General features: G+C 48.5%; 1 protein-coding gene across 5 annotated transcripts in view; it reads right to left on the bottom strand.

The window, feature by feature from the left end:
* IGSF3 (immunoglobulin superfamily member 3) overlaps positions 1-24,132 on the bottom strand; it is a 94,432-nt gene that overhangs the window by 14,493 nt on the left and 55,807 nt on the right. For 3 of the 5 annotated variants that reach the window (XM_039460847.2, XM_074381208.1, XM_074381209.1), the window contains exons 5-9: positions 19,856-20,245; positions 18,419-18,478; positions 15,543-15,944; positions 11,603-12,007; positions 343-753 (exon numbers count right to left, since the gene is read on the bottom strand). In XM_039460847.2, coding sequence (XP_039316781.2) covers positions 343-753; positions 11,603-12,007; positions 15,543-15,944; positions 18,419-18,478; positions 19,856-20,245 — 1,668 coding nt within the window. The remainder of the gene's footprint in view (positions 1-342; positions 754-11,602; positions 12,008-15,542; positions 15,945-18,418; positions 18,479-19,855; positions 20,246-24,132) is intronic. The other 2 variants (XM_039460848.2, XM_039460849.2) reach the window with 2 other exon arrangements.

The raw sequence follows: 24,132 nt of genomic DNA, 5'->3' as shown, positions 1-24,132 counted from the left end.
CAAACTGCAAGCCCAGAAGGAGATTCAGGAGCTGCCATGAACTCTGCTTTGCCACATTTGCTAACCACAGCTGCCCTCTCAGGCTGCTCCTTGGTGAAGATGGTGTCCATAGAAGCAGAGTCAAGGATGCTTCTGTGAGTCTGCCATCAGCATCGGGACCCACTGCAGATAAAATGGGTGGAGCTGCAGCGTGCCAGAGTGACGGTCTGTGTAACTGCCACCACGCCCAGCATGTACCTTGCAGAGAGTCCCTCCACACCAGCCCCACAGAGCTCCATCCACCCCCAGGCAGTCTCTGCACCAAACCCGCTAGCCCAGGACAGCCGTACCCTGCGTCCTTACCTGGCTGTTTAACAGTGACTTCTGTGCGCCCAGAAACCTCCTCTGCCAGCTTGTACCAGGCGTAGTTGGGGCTCAGCAGCCACTCCTCCACGTGGCAGTAGTAGCTGCCGCTGTCACTGACCTCAGCTCTCTGGACCGTGAGGCTGAACAGGCCCCCCGACACATGCCTCTCAAACTGAAGCCTGGCTCTCAGGCCCTCCTCCTCGGCGTAGGTGCCGTACTCGAAGGCGGAGTTGTGGGTGGTCTTCAGGATGAGTTTGCCATCAGCATCTGAGGGCTTGTGGACGTACCAGAGCACTGCAAAGTGGGAGTTCTGGCTGGTCTGAGACTTGACTGAGCAGTTCAACTGAATGGGCCTGTTTTCCACCAGGGTGAGGGTCCTCTTCGATTTGCTCACCTGCAGCTTTGTCACTGCAAAGGAAAGGGGAACAGAGGAATTGCCACACACTCCCAGAAATGTGGCCCATCCACCTTCAGGCTCTGAGCCGGGTTTCCTCCAGATTTAACACGGACTGGCTTCAGTGCCTTCAGAAGAAGGCAGTACGGAGCCCAGGCTGTCCCTAAACATCCTTCTCTGTCTCCTCCTTGCCACGCTTCTGGCTTAGGCCTGCACCATCTCTCCCCTCTCCACTGCCTGCACTCCCCACCATCACAGGCCTCCCAGGGTGACCCAGCTGAACTACAAATCAGGTCTCTGCTTGAAAAGTTTCATGGCTCTGAACTACCCGTGTGGGCTCTAGAGAAACATTTCCTTTCACAGTACAAAGTTCCTCCAGGATCTGGCCCTCACCCACCTGTCCTGACTCATTTCCCACGACTCATCCTCTAGCACCCTCCACAGGCACACACCCCGGTGCAGTTGCCCCCGAGCTCTGACCTTTGCCCTTGCTGTCCTCTCTGCCTGCTCCTTCTGCCGCCTCCCACCCAGCCCCTTCTCTCCACTTGCCCTCATTCCCGTCCCCCTGGGCTCAATACGCTCCCTTCGCACCCTCTATTTATCTCTGGGCTGTTTGTCTTCACTTCTCTCTCCCATCCTAGATGGTGAGCTCCCTCAGGGCAGAGATCAAGCTCTTTCCACTCAATCAGCCAGTATTTACGGAGTGCCCACTCGGGTTCCCACAAGATGCTAAGTGCTGGGGATGTCCTGAAGAGTAAGCCAGAGTCCCCGCCCCAGCCCTGATGGGGCGGACTGCCTAACAGATGTTCTCATCGCTGCACCCCCGGGGCCTAGCACAGCGCCTGGGCCAGGAAAGCATTCGGATCGGCATTTGCTGACATAGGTGAATGAGTGGGTGAGTGAATGGGAGCGCACTGGAAAAACACAACAGGTAATTAGAGGATGCTGCAGGGGGCCTTGCTCTGGGGGAGTAAGAGAGAAGGCCAAGAAGACGGAAGGAAAACCACGAGGCAAGGCAAAGCCAACTGTAGTCCTCCCTTCCCCTCAGTGTCCCGCTCCAAAAACAGACAAGAGGGCAGACTGCGGAATGCCTCTCTTGCAGCTCAGTACTGACGATGTTCACCTGGCCACTGGCAAGAAGCCGAAGTCTAATGAAACCCATCCTAGGATGGTGATCTGAGATCTCACCCACTCCATCACCAATATCCTTGGCTCTCCATTCCCCCACCCACCCTCTCCCACTACTAAATATGAAAAAAGAAACCGGTCTCAGTTCCTCTTAGGAAACTAATAGTACAAGCCTTGTTCCACCTCCACCCCTCTCTTCACACTTAGTTTTTTGGCCACAGGGACCAAACCACTTGGCAGCTGAGAAAGAAAGCAGAGGGAACGTGCAGATTCCACCCAGGGACAGCAACCGGGGCCTCCTCCAACTGAGCTTGTCCGGAGGGAGGGGCAGGGCAGGGACGCCTGGCCAGGCTCCAGCACTCTGCTGGTCAGACCTTAAGGCCAGCTCAACCCCAGGACCTGCATCCAGACCCAGGACGCAGCCCACTGGTCATGACCCTGGCCTGCCAGCTTGCTTAAGCTTGGTTTGGCAGCATCAAGGGTTGAGTCCCACGCATCATGGGATGAAAACTTGGGAAAGCCACAGCCTGCCCCTTGGTCCCCCTGTAACACACGGACAAATGTTCCGAATGGGTGCAAGGATTTAGCAAGCCAAGGTGTGGCAGAGTCCATTTCCCAATGCCATAACTGAGCAACACTGAGGACACATCTCCCAGCGGTAAATCAGATATTCTCTCCAGGAAGACTTGATGAATTCACATACCCACAGACCTTCTCACGCCATCAAGAACACACCAGGCACCACTCAGAGAGAAATCCTGTGTGCCACGGCCCCACCCTCCAGGGTTCATCTTTTTTGTTAGCAAGTCCAATCTTTCGCCTTCTCCCTTCTTCAAATGCAGAAAGTCCTCTAGGGCACACTGGGAATCCGGGGCAAGGTTTACCACTAAGCTCCCAAGCTCTGGAAGCTAGATTTGCATTAGCTTGCCGGTCGACTTTCAGATTGGGTTCCTGTAATACTTGAAACAACCGGCTCCCTTTTCATTCCTTTCCAACCCAATTCACCGCATGCAAATGATATCTATATCAGTGCAAATGACACCACCTGAATTATCTGGTTCCTGGCCAAAAAAACTGGGTTGTTCAGCCTGGAGTAGAAAGAGCTTTAAAATGTATTATTAATTGGGGCTGGATTATTTTTGCAACTGTTACTAAGGAAACCTCAATTGCTATAGTAACTGCATATGTTAAACTGGAATCCTATGACTAAACTTCAATTTAGTCACATGATCTCAGAACAAGAATCCAAGGAAGAGAAATGTTTCAAAGCATTTTTTTTTTTTTTTTTTTTTGCCTTTCCATGTCAAAATATTGTGAAGTGTTGAGAAGCTTGAAAGAGAGGCATTTTTAAAATTTGGTGCCCGTCTGCAGGTGGACAAGGGGTCAGCGCCTATTCTATGCTCTGGATTTCCTCCCACATCTCCAGGGCAGGTAGGACTTTTCCGGAGGCACAGGGGAGACTGGAGTCTCCACATATAATTAGGGAGCCCTCCCACGTCCTGCCAAAGCCCTGCCCTGGGCGGTGAGCAGCCTGCGTGCACCACCTTCTTCCACACAGCTAGGAGAGCCCTGCCTCCTTACAGACCACAGGTGTTTTTATCTGCAAAATAAGAACGATATGTATCTATCCCCATGAGGAGCTCTGTGCAGAGTAAAAGCAATTGTCTATAAAAAGAGTTTAGCACAGAAGCTGGTATATAACAAACACCCAGTCAATTTTTAGCTATTCTCATTCCTTTTTGGTTTCTGTCCCTTGTCCCAAGTTCAAAGCTCAACATTTGGATTGGGAGCCGTCAAGCATCAGTGGCACTCTTCCTGCTCAAAGTGCTGGACTCGGGCCAGCGGCACCGGCAGGAACTGGAAGCTTGTCAGAAATGCAGACTCTCAGGCCCTACCCCAGACCCAGTAATTACGTCAGAATCTGCACTTCAACAAGATCCCCAGGTGATTCACAGGGAGCTTCAAGCCTGAGAAACCCTGGACTTGGCCGGGTGAGTGAATGGGCTTTGAAAGAAAAGACTGGTTAACCCCCAACAGTGAACTGGCAGGAGAAAGAAAGAATCCAGCAAGAGGCAGGAAGAGGGACCCAGAGCTACTCCAGCTCACACTAGCAGCCGCCTGCTTGAGGAAATGACCCTTTCTTTCTGCAACTGGAGAGTTTCCTTCCCAGGCTTCTGATTAAGAGTTGGAAGATCTGTGGTTTATATTGCAGGAGAGGCTGTTGTGTTTGTTACAAGCCAGGACAGGGTGGTTTCAAGGTGGGCGACATGAGGAAGAGGGAAGAGCTCCGCAGGAGAGACGAGCAGCGCCTTCCTCAGCCAGCCTGCCCTCCCTTCGGACTCCACTGTGTGTGTGCTCTTCTCACTCAAAACCCATTTATTTCTTCAGGAAAGGATTCCCTTACACTCCGCGATAGCTCTGTTACTGCTGCCTTACCATGAAGGTAATTTCAGAGTCTCTTTCCCACAAAATTCTAAGCATATGCAGGGCAAGGGCTATGACCCAATCACTGTTAAATTAATAAATGAATAATTGAATAAATGTGGTTACTTTTTAAACGGAGGGGCAATTCTGATTTTGATAGAAGAGAGAACATTTCAAAAGGTGTGTGGCCTCTGAGCTAGGTCCTGAGAAACAAGCAGAGGCGGAGAGTGAAAGGGCATGCCAGAGCGAGGGGGATAGGGGAGAGGATGATAACTTCCCTGTGCACTGTATTCAGGGAGGAGCAGGCGCTCAGGTGTAGCCGATGAGGTTAGAAAGGTAAGCTTCAGCCACGCTGCAAGGAGCCTGGAGCTTGTACTTGATCCTGACCACCTGTGGCCCTCAGGGTACACTCCATGGATCTGCAGATGAGCACCTCCTGGGAATTTGCCAGCCCCTACTAAGTCAGAAGAACTGTGGGTGAGGCTCAGCACCGTGCAGTCTCAGGAACCTTCCAACTGATTCTGATGCAGTCAAGTTTGAGAAGCCACAGCCATGCTGCCGGGGTGGTTGCCGGTTAACTCTGGAGAGTGGTTTCTGTGCAGTGGTGTGAGCAGCAGCTAGAGGGTGGCAGGTGAGAAGAGATGGGCAGTGAGGGAGGAAGACGCTGCTCTCTATTAAAGACAACAGAGTCCAGGCATCCCCAAACTTTTTACACAGGGGGCCAGTTCACTGTCCCTCAGACCGTTGGAGGGCCGCCACATACTGTGCTCCTCTCACTGACCACCAATGAAAGAGGTGCCCCTTCCTGAAGTGCGGCGAGGGGCCGGATAAATGGCCTCAGGGGGCCGCAGGCGGCCCGCGGGCGGGGCCGTAGTTTGGGGACGCCTGCAACAGACAGTCATGCGAGAGATAGAGGAGGCCAGCGGCTGCAGCAGGAGAGATTTTTCAAGTGGAAGGAAGCGAGTCAGAGGAGAGACTAGGAGAGAATTCAGGGTGAGCTGGCTGGGAAGCCAGTGGCACAGATGCCTGCCGAACTGCTACTATACCTGAACCCCTCTGTCCTTAACACCCCTGTTCTCAGCTCTCTCTGCACGACCATTCCCTATTTGGGCCCCCAGTGATCTCTTTCTCAGGCTCTTATAATTGGCCTGCTTAGCCACAGCCAGGGGATTTTCCTAAATGGCAAACGGGGCGTTGCCCATGGCTGCCCACTCCATAGCCCGAGACAGCAGTTCTCAATCACGCCGCCAATCAAAACATGGGTGCCATGTTGATTTGGGGAGGGGTATATATATTCAATGGAATAAAGCCAATCAAGATGTAAAATCGTATCTGGGACAACTCCAGGCAACAAAACTCTGCCCCGTGTCCTGGGTGACGTTCTAATGACATTCCTATGGGCAAAAAATATGTCTCTGAGCCTAGAACCTACTTTCATTTTACTATAATCACAAGGCTTTTATTTTGCATGGTTTTAATATATGCCAGGTCAGTCAGGAGAGGATTTTCCTTTGTTTTGTTCAGAATTGTAGCAAGAGTTGCTCGGGACTTCAGAAATCCTGTGGGGATGGCAGTGCTGCTCGAGGTGTCAAGTCCCTGATAACAGTGGCCGTCAGCGTGCGTTCAGAGGCAGCACTGACTGTGGCTGTGCCTCCTAGCGTAGCTGTCCTGAGCATTTACACATTGAAACACAGTATTTTACTACGAACTACTTTAAACAAAAATCTTTTTTTAATCCCACAACTTGGTCAGTACAGCAAATTTTAAAGATGAGATTATTAGGAATGCTATATCATATATGAATTTCATTTCTGGGTAAAGGAAATATTACAAATTATTACAAAAATGGAGTATATGATCTGGGTATGAGCTGAAGTCCTATTCTGAGTTTAGGATATTCTTATTTATTTAGCAAACTTTAATCTGGTCCTCTGTGCTCAGCACTATTCTAGGCACTTTATAAATATTAACTACTTGGTCCTCACCAATCCTATGAAATAAATATCATTCCCAGTTTTATAAAGACCCTTGCCCAAGGTCACACAGCTGGTTCAGTGGTAGAGCTGGAATTCAAACCCAGGCCGTCTGGTCTGTCCTTGCTTTTAGCCATTATATATGCCCACCCTCACTCCATGCTCCCGTGTACAAAAAGGACTTCCTGATCCCTGCCAGCTTGCCTGGGGGCGGACCCCTAACAGACCCCATGCTTTCGTCATCTCAGGATAAGCATGCTGCTCCCACCCTCTGTGACTGTCTTTATTCACACTCTCCTCTGAGCCTGAAATGCTCCACTCCTCCTTCCCAACCTCCTGCCCTCGCCCTCACCACCCCATTCCCTCCTCATGCCTCCTGCCCCCGCCCATGCCCTGTGCTGGCTCTGCCTTCACACCTGTAATGCTTTTCTGCTCTCCACCGTTCCCAGGCATGCTGCCTCCCTCAGAGCCCGAAAGGCAGGAACGTGACACACCCATCTCTACAGCCTCACCAGCACGGCAACCTGGCACTTAGTAGGTGCTCAAACGTGCATGCAGAGAGACAGGGAGGGAAGGGCGAGGGAAAAGCCGAAAGAGTCTGCAGGTGGAAATAGCTAATTAAAGTAACCCAGATGCACACTACCCTGCCTTACCTGTCTGCAGGCAGAGCACTGACCCTTGCTATTTGATGCCAATAATAGGTGCCCCGGTGTTACCATGACAACAGGCCTGAGGCATCAGGGAAGTGCTGGGCACTCCTCTGAGGGCTCCTGCACTCACGCTCATTCTATCTTGGCACAGACAACAGGCAGACACCACCTGGGATGGAAGAAAGAGAACCCCAGACTCCCCTGAAAGAAGGCAGAGGCCAGTTCTGAGGGATGGGGGCGGCCAGTCACCCACTAGAATGTGACAAAGAGAGCCAGTGTTCACATGCTCTGGGCTCACAGAAGTCAAAGAAAAGCCCTCCACTATCCTAATCTGCCAGGTCAGCAATAAGAAATAGAAGAAAACCGATTTGGCAACATCCAGAGGGTATTAAATATTCATCCTGACTGCCCATCAGTCAAATCCCAGCAGAATACACCCTCTGACAAGTCGGCTTTCCACCACTGGAGGCTGTCCTCCTGGAAGCTTGTTTATTGCTTTGTCAATTTTAATGTACAATATTTAATAGCCAAACCAAGATATTGTCGTAAACATTTGGAAAATGAGTGCTGGCATTTCCCTGACTGCTTCTGTATTTAGGGATGTATAATTGGAGGGTGTTTTGAGCTAAAGAAAATCAGAAGGAAGCAAAGTGATTATGCTTCACAATTAAAAGAGAAAAGAACTGATGAAGAACTAGGAACCAAACATGTTGAACCGGCTGAAAGTCTTGCCTAAATGCCCCTTGAGGGGGGTCACAGTGCGATCAATGGGGTTCAGGCTAAGCTAGATCAATGGCCACATGAGAGTGATGGCATTTCTTGAATATTCTGCTGTGCATGTGCAGCAGCAAGCAAGCATAAGGACTGCCCAACTAACAGATCCACCACAAGGCAATTTGCCTCCAACCAGAGATTCTGATGAACACTGACATGGGGACAGAATCAGCAGGTGGCTCCAGCAGGGGCGAGTCTGGGGCACAGACTACAAAGAACCTTGCTGAGATAAATGATATCACAGCAGCGGAAGGCTGATGGCAAATGGACCAGTATGAGTGAGTCAACAGTCCCCGGATTCCTATTTGATTCTGATGGAATAAGAATATTCAACACAATATTCTTTAAAACGTGGGTGGCAGGGGACATTTCTATGGAAGATGCCAGAGCAGGGCTAAGAATCTATGTTTTGAGGGGCAGGTATGCAGTGAGAGCAAAAGGAGAGAGCACAGCGCTGGTTTTGAGCCTCTGGTATCCCTGAGTCTTGGAGCCACCTTGTGGCAGAAGCTGGAAGAATCAGGAGTTAAAAGGGGCGCAAGGTTAACCTTCGGCACCTTCAGCAAACCGTGTCTTGAGAACTCTACAAGTGTCTTACGACCCCAACTTCCAAAAAGACAAATTTAAGGATATGCTAAAGGGGGTTAGGAAATCAGGCGTGGTTAACCAGAGACAGGAAACGTTAAATACAAGTACCCGGTACCAAAGAGGATTCCAGAGAAGAAAAACCCTTGTCTAGAACACAGTAATAAAATTAGGAGCCTGGACTCTGGAGCCAGACTGCCTGTCTGACTTGAATCCGGGCTCGGCCATTTGCTGCGGCACACTGAAGAGTCCTCACCTGTGAAGCTGAGTGAAAGAGTCCCCCTCACAGCGCTGTGTGGATGAAGGAAGGAGGAACTGAGTCACTGCGTGTAAAGCATTCAGAATGGTTTGCAAGAAATGCTCAGTGAATATGAGCTCTACTGTTGTTACGACCACTAACACTAGTGACTCCTGCACGTCATGTCTGCAAGGAGAAAACCCTTCTGTAAAGGACACCATTAACTCTGAATGCAGAAGGAGTCATCTCTGATTACACAGCCTTTAAAAAGGTCAAAGTCTCCCTACCCCAATTGCTTTTTAACATGGCACACCTGGATTCAAATCCCAACTTCCCCACTCAGTAGGTATTTAATTTGAGCAAGTGAGAACCTCTCTGAGCCTCTGTTACTTCACTTACAAAATGGGAAAGCAGTGTGTTCCTCCCAGGGTTGCAGTGAAGATTAAGTGAGATAATATACACCACGTGTCCAACAGTCTTCAGCACACAGTCAGCTCTCATGTATTTTTCTACTTCTATTTCTCCGAAATGAATACACCAGAACCAAAGTATACAGGAAAAAGAGTAAAAACTCATAGGAAGCTCTCTAGAAAATATGAAGTGCTAAATGCATAAATATTTAATAGAGGAGAGACAGTAACGCTTCAGGGGATGCACTCTCCTGGTGCCTCAGCCGCCCTCTGGGAGTCCCGCACGGCCTCAGGCGCCCACCTTTGCTCTTCCTAGCCTCCAGAGGGCCGTAAAAGTACATTACCGTGCACCTTTAAGTAGAGGCCTCATAACGGCCCTAGTGCAGTGATACTCATCAGTCTCCCATGCCAGCCACTGTTAATTCCCACCTTACAGTGAAAACACAACAGAAACCAACTCAAACACAGGAGACACAAAGACGTCCTCAGAGCAGATCCGGGGTCTCCCAACCCTCCAGCTACTTTATCTACCCGGGAGGCAATTATGACATAAAGGAAAATGTGAAAATGTTTGCTCTACGGAGGCCAGAGAGACCTGGGCTCCGACCTCAGTTCGAACCTCAGTTTCGCCGCTTCCCCTGCCGGCTTGCCTCCATCAAGGTTTCCAGGCGCTTTGAGCCTTGGTTTCCTCATGAGCAAAAGAGGGATACAAACGCCTACATTATTAGGTTGCTGGATAAATTTAAAAAGAAAACATGAGTAAAGCACTAAGCACAAACCTGACATCTAAGAGGGACTTCAAACATTTTGTTGCTTGTCTGCCTTTAGTAACATCATAAATTAATCCAAATAATTAGAACCTTCAGTGAACTAATTCTGTATTCTTCCCTTAGGCACTCTAGTTTCAGATTCCAAGTAGTACCAGAAACAGGCAGATACTAGGGATTTATTCAAAAAGGCAATGTCAGACAACGCCTTGGGGTCAGCACCTCCTCTACCTTCGACAGCTGCAGAACCACGTGACAGGCACTGCTGCTCAGAAAACTGACCTTGAGGGCCAGAAGGAACCAGAAAAAGGTGCAATCACAATCCTAATGTCCCACTCAATAATGCAGACAAGTGGGTACCTCGACATTTTCCACAACAAGGGGTCACATGAAATGGGGTCTCTGCTTAACCTTCCATTAACCTGAAAATCCACTTAAGCAAAACAGCCTCTTCCCCAAGCATCTTGTCGGTCCAAGCAGAGGCTCTCACCGGCCAGAGGAACAGTCTCATCACATATACAATTCACTTGTTCCAAATCTGGTACAGAACAGAACTCTGTTAGGGTGAGGAGGGGTGAAGGAGAAACTCACGGTTTACCGTTATTTAACCTCACACTGCTGAAAACAACACTGTGGCCGCCTACAGTAGTCTAGCAGACTGGGTCCGGCACTAACCGTGGCTGTCAGCGGGCAGAAACATCCTTTGGCAAGGCGTCCAAGCCATCTTTGCAAAGTCAAAACCTCGCCCTTTCCTGCACAGGTGCCTGTTCTGGCCGAGGCATGGGCTGGATGAGGGAAGGAGCACAGGAGCCTACCGCCTGGGCTCCACCCTCCACCAGCTTCTAACCTGGCAGGAGTCAAGGACAGATAAGGAAAACCATAAGAGCTGCATTACTTAACTGCTCCCACCTGTCAGCAGAAGAGCCGGATGAAGGTGTTTGCAGAAAGCCCCACTGACTAATGCTCCCCAAATTAATGCATCCTTATGATCCACTTTGAGAGAGACTCAGCCTCCATAGAGGAAGGAGCGTGAATTCAAGCCCCATACAACTGGACGGAGCCTGGGTGCAGGCAACACTGTGGGCGAAAGACAACCAGCGTTCAAATCCTGGCTCCACCGTTCACTGGGTACATGACCTTAGGCTGGCCAGTTAAGTATTTCCTGGGGTTGTGTGCAATTCTAATAAAGTCACTGACTTCAGCGCCTAGCGCAAAGAAGATACTCAGTGAGGGCCCATTACCCTCCCTCTTTCTTCAGAACTTGTTTGTCTGTGCACAGGGGACCGTGATACCACTTCCACATCATCGTACGAGGATTACGGGAGGTGAGGTGGAGAAAAGAGAAGGGCTTTCTTTAAAACAGCCGGCCTGTGCATTTCACAAATGTCCATGTCTTCACACACACACAGGTTAGGGAACTGTTCTAGATTAAAGGAGTCTAAAGAGGCAGGACAACAAATGTGATGTGTGATCCCTGAGTGGATCCTGATTTGGAAGAGAAAAAACTCTAAAGGACATGACTGGGACAACTGGGGAAATGCGGGTGATAGGACCACAATCACGTAAAATTCTAGGAGTGTTCATGGTGCCGGGGGCGGGGCGGGGGCAGGTTCTTAGGAGTCACATGCTGAAGCACTTAGGAGGAAGTGTCCCGATGTCCACAGCTTTCCCTTCAGTGGCTCAAAAACAACAACAAAAACACACAGAGGAAGAAAACGAGTGCGGTAAGACAACAACCGGCTATCGAGGAAAGGGAATGCAAGGGTCCACTGCACGATTCCTAAAACCTCCGATCGATTTGCAACGTCCGTAAGCGAAGAGCTGGGAAAGGGGGAAGTGACGGGAAGGGCCCCACGCACACCTTGCACGCCTCCTGAGACGGCGCGAGCACACGGCCCGCCGGTCGGCGGCACTCACCTGGCTGCAGCACCCTGATCTCCAGCAGGTTGGAGGCCCTCTCCGCCAGCCGTGTCCAGGTGTTGTTGTAGTTCTTCCGCCACAGCTCCGCCACACACTGGTACTTGCCTGCTTCCGTGTCACTGGCTCGACTGATGCTCAGGCGGACGTTGTTGCTGAACTCGGCCTTCTCGATGGCAGTTCGGGTTCGGAAGCTGGAGGACCTGTCCCCCCACTGGACCCCTCCATCCCGGGTGAAGGTCACCAAGTCATGGAACTCCACCGTGCCCACCGGCTGGAACCGCCACGTCACCGACACGGGCACCCGGGCAGGATAGTGGGGTTTGATGATGCACTGTAAGTCAAAGGAGTCGCTGTAGGTCACCCCCGGTGTCCGAGAGATGGCTGTGACTGCAAAGCCCATTTCTGGAGAGAGAGCAGAGAGATTCAACCAGAGGAGGCGCGTGGCTTTCTCTGGGCAGGATGACATCAGCGATGGGCAGCTGGCAAAGCAAGCGGCATGGAGCAGAAGCTCTCGGGGCCCCTTTTGAGCGCTCAGGCCAGTGTTGCCTTTAGTACCATGCTGAGGCCCCGTCCAGCAGTTGACAAGACTCCACAGAGAGGCCCACCAATTCCTCCTGAGCAGCACTAGCCCAACCCTTCCCAATGAGATCCCCCCTCCGTGGATTTGCTCCGCCCCTGAAATGAGACACCACAGTCCTCTCTGGGACTGATTGCATGGAGGCAGGGTCGCTCCTAGAAATCTTGACATTCCACGAGAAAACAGGAAAAGAAAGGCCCAAAGCCAGTTTCCTACATTGCACAGGAGGTAAACGCAACCACACAGCCCCAACCCCTCTTTCCCTGGTCCCCTAATGCACTGGTGCCAAGAGGGGAAGCAGATGGAGTAGACCTCCAGTCCCTTTCCCACGTCCCTCATGAAATCCGAGGGCAGAGCAGGTGGGGACCTCCAGTGGAGTGGGGACAATTGTCTTAAATGCAGAGTTCTGCATTCTCAGTGGCTGCAGTCTCTCAATACTCCTTACTGGATGGGCAGCACTGCTGAGCCCTAATACAGACTCCTCAAGGTGAGTACCTCAGAGTTCCTTCAGCCTGGAAATACTATTTAATATTCATACATTGATCAGAATCCCAAAACTAACAGCAGCCAGGATTTATTGAGCCTTGTCTAGGTGCAAGCATGGTGCCAGCTGTTTGCTCTCATCACGCCTCACCGAATCCCCAAGACAACCCTGTAGAACAGGCAGGCTTATCATCTCTTCCTACAGATGGAGAAACTGATGCAGAGAGTGGTTAGATAAATTGCCCAATATCAAGCATCTAGTAAGTCAATGACAGAGTTAGCCTCCAAATCCACCTATAAGTGATTCCAGGGGCCTTTTTAGGTTGCTTGACCCATGGAAAGCGTAGCACAGTGGTTAAAGGTCCAGACTCTGGAGTGAGCAGCCAAGACTTTGATACTTCCTAGCTGAGTGACATTAAACAAGTTACTTAACTTCTCTCTGCCTCTGTTTTCCCATCTGTAAAATGGGTCCCTGTGAAGATTAAATAAATCAGTGTTTGTAAAATGCTTCAAATAGTACCCAGCACATGAGATATACTCTATTTTGTTAAATATGTATTTTGTTAAAAAATAAAATAGAGGGCTGGGCATGGTGGATCACGAGGTCAAGAGATGGAGACTATACTGGCCAACATGGTGAAACCTGGTCTCTACTAAAAATACAAAAATTAGCTGGGCATGGTGGCGCATGCCTGTAGTCCCAGCTACCTGGGAGGCTGAGGCAGGAGAATCGCTTGAACCCAGGTGGCGGAGGTTGCAGTGAGCCGAGATCGCGCCAATGCACTCTAGCCTGGTGACAGAGCAAGAATCCTTCTCAAAAATAAAATAAAATAGTAATAAAGCAAAGTACTTTAAACTCTGTTTGTGAAAGACTGGCCATAGGCTGAATCTTTTGGCTTTCCATGGGGAAGTTAAGTTGGCAAATAGTAGGTTCAATTTGCTGAAAACTCTGAACCTTCACTTTGGATTTCATAAGCTATCTCTATATACCCTTTAAAAAAAGTTTACGATACGGAGGCCCATCTTTAAACATGAAGTAGCTATGACGGTCACCGCACCCACGTGTAGGAGGTGTGGCATGAGAGGGTATAGGATAGAAGCTCAGGGACAGGACCCACAACACCAGTGCTCCTGGCCTCACACCTGAAGCAGAGAGAGCTTCTCCAAGCAAATGACTCCGTCTGGGCCTGAGATGGGTACATGTCATGGTCACAGAGCACCCGGGCTGCTCTAACTGAACAGTCACAATGGCCCATTGTGCATTTGGGACCCACATCTAATTATACTGATAAGAAAATTCATGTGTGTCATTGCTAACTTTAGACTGAAAAGACAACCTTAGTTTAGAACGCCCTCCCATTCTTCCTTGTTCAGTCCTTTAGGCCGCCTGAGTATGGCTGTAGTCAGAGGTATCTCGGTGGTAGAGATCAGATGAACAGTATTGGCCCCAGGATCCCAGGGCAGAGCCCCTCAGTGCCTTTGGCTGTGAGAACTACCAGACATATGGTGAGTATAAAAAAACTCGGGAGAATGTGAAACCACAAATTAGTTCTAGAAACAATCCTCACTAATTCTAATCACTCCTCGATATTCCTAACCTTCCAGGATGGTAAAAACAAAACAAAACAAAAAACTACCAGTACTAGACATCCAAAAGTTGCCCCTCACATTCCATCTCATTGGCTCCACACAAGTGCTGAATATGGACACAGGGACTGAGCTGATCAGGAAACTCAATCACTGGAGGAAGTTTCTAAGACAGAAATCTGAGCTGTATGATTACTGCAAAAAGCAGGTCAATCACTAGGATTAAGCTTTAGAAAACAAATATAAATCTAATTTCAGAAGAGTAAGAAAATGGAGGACTCTGTTAGGGACATAAACCACTTGGGACTGCCATCTTTACTGGGAGTATCCAAAAGCACCATCATCCCTACCTGCAAAAAAGGGTGGTGGGTGACACAGTCCCAGCAAGCAGGACACAAAGTTGCTGAGGACAACCGATGTCCCCTGATAAACAGGAAGACCTGACAGCACAAGTTTCTTTCCCAGCAAAGTCACAGACTGGTGGCTTGAAATTTAATATACTGATTATATCAGGCAGATAAATGTTGATAGAAGCCTCTTTAACTACCCTGTGAGAAGCAAATCTAATCTTTGGTTTTAGCAAATGTCAAGGTATCTTTTCATTTTATGCTAATGAGGAAATAGCTTTGTTAGGTAGGGGCCCCATCGGGAGTAGATAAAAACTTATAGCCTTAGGCAAAGTATTCAATGTGTCTCCTCAGTTTCCTCATAAAATGAAAGTGTCTGTCACTTGGCTAGGTGAAGATTCAATGGGACAACTAAGCTTTAGTGTTAAGGCTCAGCCAGGAACACAGTAAATGCTAAATAAATGACAATAGGTGATTTTGTACCCTTCTTTGCTCACTTTCAGGAAGGCTGGCCCCTGCGCAGCAGGGCAGGAGAGACATGTCACACAGTGCTCCAGCGCTCTGCTCTCTCTCTTCAAGGCCAGGCTGGCAGTGGCCACGTTCCTCCACCTGCGGCCACCACTTCAGTCACTAACCTGGACAGAATTCTGATAATACCACTCCCTGCCAGCCAGACTAGGAGTTGTCACAGCTCTCAGCTATTGCTATCCCCCAGGAGCCCCATCATCCACTGTGGGTCCCTTCAACCCTGCTGGCACCACCTTAATTAATTAAACCCTTCTAAGAAACAAAATAGACATAAAGGAAAGTACTTTAAACTTGCTATGTGAAAGACTGGCCACAGTGTCCTGCTAGAACTCTGACTGATAGAAGTCAGGATAGGGTGTCTGACATCGAAGCAGTCTCCATGGCAGTCCCACTGCCGGTCCCACCGCTCACTCACCGAGCGCTGTGATGGAGATGAGAGTGCTGGCCCGCCGCTCCCCGACAATCTGCCACTCGCCGTCCACTGCCCGCACCCATTCAGTCACGTGACATTCGTACTGGCCCTCGTCCTCCTTCCTGCTGTTGAAGATGCCCAGGCTGAATGAGTTGGGCTGCACCTGCTCCATCTGGACGCCCCCAAAGCTGCTGCGCTCCCAGTAAGACGAGCCTGGCTGCATGGTGCCATCCCGGTCTAGCCACATGATATTGCTACGGCGGTTCTGCCTGTCCACAAGCTGCCAGATGACAGAGAAGCGACCCTGCGGCCTGCCTGCCGTGCGGACGCTGCAGGAGAAGTGCAGGTCCTCGCCCTCAAGGATGACGCTGGCATTGCTGGCCACCTCCACGGAGATGCTGCTCTCTGGGAAGAGGGAGAGAGAAACACACTGGAGGCTTTATGGTCTCTACGGTGCCCTCCCCACAGAGGAAACAGGAGGAGAGGTGCAAATGGAATCCTATTCAGGTACGGTGAGCCTCAGAGGGTAAAAACACTCTGACACTTGGTGCTGCAAGCCCTGGCTGGTTCTGGGCATTGCTCCCTGTGATTTTAGATCTGATAATCTAGGATGTTCTTTGCTGTGTGCAGAGGACTGGGATAATGAGGTTCTAAGACCTGAGACTGAATAAGAACCTAAGAAATACAATATGGTGGCATGATGTTTAGCGCATAAAACAATTTACTGGACAATCTATTCAGCTGGAGTTCAGGGTGTTTCAAGTTGAATTTTCAGCAAGACGAGTAACTCCAAAATCCTGCTTCACTTCACTCTTCCTACCATCCGGTACTACAGCAATCAAATAAAGGCTGAACATCCATAATGTGCCATTTGAGTCCTTCAGGGCAATTTAGGAAATAGAAAAAAAAAAAAAAAAAAACCCAACAGGAAATACTTGGACGATTACGTGTGCTTAAGTGTGGGTAATAACGGAGCACAGATGGTCTGATTTCGCAGAGTGCGTGAGGAGCGGGCTTTCATTCTTTCATTAACACAGAGGAATGAACCAAAGCCAGCAGCTCATCACCACCACTCTCCCGCCTGTCCAGTCAGCCCTGGGGCTCCTCTGCTGTGTGTCTAGAAACATTCTGCCAATCAAAGTTTGGGATAAGGATTTCACTGCCTTCCCTGCCTCATCTAACCTCTGCTGCTCACTTAGCTATCTGAATTCACTCAGTTGAATTATTTAAACTCGACATGCCTCCACCTCTTTTTCTGTAAGACAGGTAGAGAGCTACCTTTAATTGTAGAATTATTTAAATATTAAAAAGTATGAGATGACGCATATAGATTCACCTAACACACAGTAGGTTTTCAAAAACTGATCATCATGATCGTGATTCATTTTACTATTTCATATAACTCTTGGTTTTTATAAACCTCACAGATAGCCTAATACATCTTAATTATGCATATAGTATTTTATATAATTATCTACATTGAGTTCAGAAGGTTCATAAGTATTAAAGAACACAAAGCTACTAATTTGGCTCCAATTTTTGGGCACGCACCACCCACATGAAATACATGCAATAATTTTAAACCGATTAATTAAACCGAATCCCAGATTTTAAGAGGCATACCCAATTACCAAGAGAAAACACACACATACACATAACAATGCATTTGAATCAAATCTTTTCTCTCCTTTATTTCCCCAACAGGCAGAAACAAAGACAAGCACTGAGCCTCAGCATGCAGCTCTTATTATAGTGAGGACGCCTGCTACCCGTTGTGGATTTGCTTGTTTTATGTGAAAAATAAAAGGTCTGGATGAGGCAGGGAATAGCAATTTTCCCAGGAGGGCAACCTCCTCCAGGATTCATACCAGGACGCTTCACAGAGACGCTCAGGCTCCTGAATGGTCACCATCTATAGCACTAGTGGTTAAGAGGATTGATTTGGAGACTTCCTAACTCTGTAATTCTGTGGTTCTTCCTTAACCTACCAAAGCTCCATTTTTCTCATGTGCAAAATGGAGATACTAATAGTGCCTACTTCTTAGGGCGTGACACTGAGAGGTTTAGCGGAGGTAATTATTTTTCATCATCATTAATAACAACAATATTCCTCTTTAAAGACTCATCCCCACTTTTACCAATTCAAAATAAGGGATTAAAAGGGCAACTTCAGCATAGGGGGAGAAAATCCTTTCGCTTGCCTTAAGCAGAAGAATGACTTGAAGGACATCACTCCCGTCCCCTACTGTCATCCCCGTGGACACTTAGGCAAGTCCTGGCTCATTTACTGTAAGGGCTACTGTGTGGTGCTCTGTTGCTTCAGCAAGCCTGGAAAACCCACACTGTTAGAATGTGGGGCTACAAGAAGAAAAGCTATTTTATTACAGCAGCTGAGGCAAAGGCAACCAAAGAACTACAGACCTGGTGCCTCCCTGCCCACTAAGACTATTTACAAGGGTTTCCAGGCCTGAGAAAAGGCAGCTGACAATTTTAAACTCTCTGGATTAAGTGAAAACTAGGACAGAACTGATGAGAATCTGAGTACATGTTCACAAATGAAATTTCAAATCAGGAGGCCGACAGCGTAGCACCGGCTCAGCACAGGGCGGTGGGTTTGGAGTTAGAAGCAGGTATTTCCTAGTGCAATACAAGCTCAACCACTCACTGAACAATCAGCTCTGTCACTTCCTGAGTGGTGCTCTGACTTCTTCATTCATTAGATGGCTATCATACTGGCCTCTACAAGGATTTGAGAGGTGGAAGCAGAGAAGGAGATGATATACGCAGAAGCACTTTGGTCTCTTAGGAGGAGAAGCGCCATTAAAATCCAAGGCATTATCACCGTTCCCGATGTGATTGTTGTTCTTTGGTAGACTTACCCAAGTGGCCTTGGGACAGGATCTGGTGGTGCTGGGGGACTTTAACTACCCAGTTATCTGCTGGAAAAGCAATATAGCAGGCCACAGATCATCAAACAAGTTCTTGGAAGGGGTTGGGGGAAATCTTAGCACAAAAATCATAGGAAGTAAACAGCGTGGCTGCCCTTCACTTGATCCTTAGAAAACAATGAGGAATTAGTTGCAGATTTAAAAGTAGAGAGTCCGTGGTTAAGGCAAGCACAGACTGACAGGAAAATACTAAAGAGAGTAGGCATTCAATTCAATCATTTCAGTTGTACAGTATTCAGCAAGCACCTACTCTATGCAAAGCACCATGCTAGGCATTGCAGGGAAAGGCTAAGAAACAAAAGAATTTCAAGATAATTAGGGGTGTGTCTGGTTTTAGCAAAATTAACAATAAGGGTAAAAGAAAATAATCCAGTTGATGAGAAAAGAAGAAAGGAGTGGGAAGAGGACGACAGGCCCCCTGTGGCTACTTTTTACTTCGCGCTTGAAGAGAAACATTTTAAATATTGAAACATATAAATAAAAATGTAAAGGAAATTATTACAAGGCTCAGAGAAAGAATAGTTTGAGCAGCTGAGAAAAGGTTAAAGGTTAGTCTCAAAACTTAACCACTTGTTTAAAATCCGAGCATTGTTAAGTTTTTATTCTCTTTACTAAAAACAGAAGTATGAGAGAACGGGATTAAGAAGAGTATCTTGATACTACGAATGTTTAAACACAGCACGAGCAAACACTGGTAGTTTCTGGAATCCGTAGCAATGGCTACTACCCACCCACACAACGCCAGCCTACATGGAGGCCAGGAGCCCACTGAGGCAGCCTCAGGAATCAGCTAAGCTTAAAAGGCTATGTTCCAGGAAGACGTGAGAGGTCCCATTCACTGACTTAGAAACGCAATTTCAACAGGAAGAGCCACTTAGGGAAATGCCAGACTTTACACCTGAAAAACCCAGATGGCAAATCCTTAATAATGCACTTTATGATTTAAAATCCTCCCATAAAAGACCAACTCTCCTTAAGTAAGACTTCAAGGCAGGCATCTACCCACTTCTTCTGGGACTGGATTTCCACACAGGAGCAAACACCCTTCTGGGATTCCTGGTTTCCCTCCAAGCTGAGCTGGCACTGCTTGCATATGCTCGGGGCTGCTAGCACTCGGATAGGCCTATGCCCAGCCCCGGCCTGCCAACATGCCCCTGATCCTGATCCTCTGCTATGGGGAGCCTGCTACCTGTAGGCAGGTGGGCTCCACAGGGAAGACAGGCCCAGTGGTTCTTCTCCCAGCCTTGCATTAACCTCGAGGGTTCCACCTGCCCTCCCCTCACCCTCACCACGCCGTTCTTCGTCCCCCTACCTCCCCTAAGTGATGCTGAACCACAGGAGATGAAAGCAGCACGTCTCTCTACTTACTGAGGGGGAGGACTATGATGGGGATGTTCTTGGGACGCTTGCTCTCCTTGTCAATGAATTCCCCGGTCACGGTTTTCTCTCGCTCAGTCACCCGGCAGTTGTATTTCCCGCTGTCTTCCTGGCGGAGGTGGTAGATCTTCAGCACAAAGACGCTGTCACTCTCTTTGGCCACCTTCAGCTGTCCCCTGGCCTCCCGGTGGGCAAATTCGCTGTTGAGGGCAGGCACGGCGTTAGGGCCCATGGTGGCAATGAGCGAGCTGTTGAAGGCCCAGGAGACAGCAAAGTAGCGGTCGGGAACATTCTGAGCCTCCAGGATGCATCTGAACTCCACCGGCTCACCCACTGTGTGCAGCCGCTTCTCTGTTTCCAGCCGAACAGTGAATTCTTTGTCTGAGAGAACAAGAAGAGAGCCACATCCTGGGTGAAGGAGGGCCCAGCCAACTAAACCACCTCAGCACAGTCCCACTACCCTTCCTCTTCTTTACAATACTAACTGCGGGGAGGCCCAGGAAAATCCAACTCATACCCAGGTTCCTTGAGGTCCAGAGACACCCCTGAGTAACACAGAATTCAAAACTAGTTCAGCCCAGACAGTCTAAACAACTTGTTACCCCACTTAGAACCAAGGGGGCTCAGTCGATGTTTTAGACATCTTAGATGAGACCCCCAGGTCAGTGAGGAGCTACGAACATCACTCAAATGGTCGATTACAAAGATCTAGCCTTGATATATGCACTCAGAACTGCATTTAAGCAATAGCATTATAAATATTTTTAGCAGATATTATAAAACTGACCCCACTGAGGTCTGTGCAAAAAAACATTACAGAGTGGCCTAGATGCTGGCCCGATGCTAACAAACGCTCAGAGATGACTACATTACAATTCCCTCTCTACCCACCACATGAGTACTAGAAACAAGACATGGGTAAGACAAACCCTAACAGAATCACATAGAAAAAATGAAAACTAATGTCTGTTCACTAGTGTACTACCTGTCAGATCAAATCTGCAGGCAAATTTCAGAGGAAGCAGGTACTTCCCCACTATGGTACCTACTAAGTACTTTTACTTTAGTAGGAAAGTACCTACTTTAGTGGGAAAGTACCTACTAAGTACTCTCACGTCTGGTTAAACCTTAGTAGGTACTTTCCCACTTAGTAAGTACTTAGTAGGTATTTTAGTGGGAAAGTACCTACTTCCGCTCAAAGCCAGACAGCCTCTGAAATGATCACTAAACCCAAGCAGCCTCCAGAGAGCTAGGTGTTTTTTTTTTCAATTTTTGTTTATTTATTTTTAAATTTTTATTTATTTACTTATTTATTATGACCAGGTCTCACTCTGTGGCCCAGGCTGGAGTGTAGTGGCACGATCACGGCTCATCCGCAGCCTCGACTTCCTGGGCTCCAGCCATCCTCCCACCTCAGCCTCTTGAGCAGCTACCACATCCGGCTGATTTTTGTTGAGCTGGGTGTTTAAGCAGGCATGAGCGGGTGATCAAAGAGGGACTCGTCACCGCTAACAGCATCACTGCAACCTCTCTACTGGTGTGCAGTGGCTGTTAATCTCATGAGACAGCTGTCTTATCTCATAGACACCCAGGGCAGAAGTCAGGGGGAAGAAAACGGAGTTAAGGGTTAGAGACGGGAGCTGTGACCACTGCCCAGTTCTAGCTCTGTTCCTCTAAAAGGAACACTGTGGGGGAAAATCCCATGGCAGAGATGTTTGAATTCCACGTAGATTCATTAGCTCTCACCTTGCCTGCCTTTCCTAGACTGCCATTTCCCATTATCTTCAAGACCTTACCCATTCATCCCCATCCCCGGCACTCTTCAAGCAGACAAGGATTCTGTTTATTAAGAAGGGGGCAAAGGAAGAGGACTTTTTTTTTTTTTTTTTTTTTTTTTTTGAGACGGAGTTTCGCTCTTGTTGCCCAGGCTGGAGTGCAATGGCGCAATCTCGGCTCACCGCAACCTCCGCCTCCTGGGTTCAGGCAATTCTCCTGCCTCAGCCTCCTGAGTAGCTGGGATTACAGGCACACGCCACCATGCCCAGCTAATTTTTAGTATTTTTAGTAGAGACGGGGTTTCACCATGTTGACCAGGATGGTCTCGATCTCTTGACCTTGTGATCCACCCGCCTCGGCCTCCCAAAGTGCTGGGATTACAGGCTTGAGGAGGACTTTTTATTCATACAAAATCTTTTGACGCCCAACATAGCAAACATTCAGGTGAAGCCAGGGGGGACCACCCAGGCCCTCACATACCTTCTCCCTGCACTCCTGGGCACACACACATGCACATAAACACCCCCACACACCCATGGCTAACCTCCTGGGCACCTCGGAGGGGCGCCCAGGGTTCCAAGAACACTTGAAAACTCTTGGCCCACAGAGTCAAGCCCCAGCTCTACATCACAGCATTTGGGGCTTCCGGCTGCCTTTCCTCTCATCACGCACATCAGGAACGCAACATCTAATCAGACTTGACTTCTTTATGCTTGCCAAACATACCCAACACTTACTTCTGTACTTCTATGTTTCTCCTCCTGCTGACTCCTCAAGCTTCCACACTCAGTTCAAGTCACAAAACTTAATGGTTTTCCTGGATTTGTCTTATCAACCCTCGCATTCAGAGAAAAAAGGAAGTGCAAGAACACTTCCTGTTTCCTGTATTCCTAGAGCACTCTAAACAAATGCTATCAATGCACTTAGCACATTCTACTTGGCCATTGGTTCTCAGGTCTGCCTAAGGGCTAGGCATCTTTGAAGCCCCTAATGCATATCACCGTCACACCTTCAATGCTGTGGAGACTGACTACATGTTTATTGAAATGAACTAAGAAAAGGGTAGAGTTGGAGATGCAACTGTAGAACCTGAACGGCACAGGAATGGAGAGTGAAGTCATCAACCTTTTTTTCACTTGGTTTTCCCTTTGCTGGCTTAGTCTAGATACACTTTCAGAGTAAATTCAAAAAGTTCTAATTCCAAATTGGTAAGATTAAAATAAAGAAGATTAACTGATGCAACCTAATTTAAATGCATTAAGACTCAAAATTTGGCCCAAACTTTTGAAGCTGATCTTAAAACTATCCAGGAAGGGAAAGGATAAACATAAAATAAAGCCCCTTGGGTAGATTTCTTAATATTGAAAGATCCAGAAGCTGCTAAATGTCCTAGAGAGCAGATAAAGTGCTCCCCATCCAGGAACCCAACCCCTATGGTAAAAGCTCTCACATCCATTAGATGACTTACTAAAATGATGTCCAGAGAATTGCTTCTGCCCTAGAAGCTATGCTTGAAAAAAATGTAGATAGCAGAATAATCACCTGGGAAGCGTGCTGGAAATCCAGCTTCCCAGGTCCCATCCCAGGAGCCTCTGATTGAAGACTTCTGGGACGAGGCCCCAGAATGTATACTGTTAGGTGAGTCTGAAGCATTGCTCTAGAATGGCAGAGAAAGTATGCAAAGACCCAGACAAGTGATTGCAGCCAGTGGGACAGGCAGACCAAGAGACAGGTCCTAAAGAGGGACCCCACCTGTTACTGAGACTTCAGGCTCCCCAGCTCATAGCCCAAAAGCTACACCTCCACTCACTCACCAGAACTACCACACCCCTCACCAGAAGTGAGCACCCACACAAGGAAAGGCTCTCAGGCCACTCACTGCAACTCAGTAATGGCACAGCAGCCACGCTCCAACGAAAGCTGGGGGAGCAGAAGGCCCATGTGAGAACCTGCCCCTCAGCCCAGCAGAGGTAGCCAGAGCCACCAACAGCTTCTGGCCTGGAGCTTGGTGGACTCAGGAGCCTGAAGAGTAGAGTCTGGGGCCACAGGAGTTACCAAGAGGGGCCAGGAAGGGTTTCCGCTGACTGAGCCACCACCATTTTGCCTCAGTTCTAAAGAAATCATGCAACTCCCTGAACAGGCCCGATCTTGTGTGATCTCAGAAGCTAAGCAGGGTCAGGCCTGGTTAGTACTTGGATGGGAGACCACCGGGGAATACCAGGTGCTGTAGGCTTAATTTCTTTTAAAAAAAAAAATTTAGAAAAAGAAATCATGTAACCTCCTCAGGAACCCTTCCAGGTCTTCACTCAAGAAAATATCTACAGTGGAACCTGGTACTCTCAGACTGGCCTTGTCAACTTGCCCTATGACTCCTCCTGGGCCCCAACATAAAGCAATCTGCATTCAGCATCCTCACTTGCAAAATGGGAGTCCTACCACCTACTCACCTCACAGAACGCCTGGGGGACTGCAAAGTAATATGCGATAAAGTA

The sequence above is a fragment of the Saimiri boliviensis genome, chromosome 11 (genome assembly GCF_048565385.1).
Source record: "Saimiri boliviensis isolate mSaiBol1 chromosome 11, mSaiBol1.pri, whole genome shotgun sequence".
Classification (NCBI taxonomy): Eukaryota; Metazoa; Chordata; class Mammalia; order Primates; family Cebidae; genus Saimiri; species Saimiri boliviensis.
Note: the sequence above shows the minus strand (reverse complement) of the source record. Positions and strands in the feature narration are given on the sequence as shown.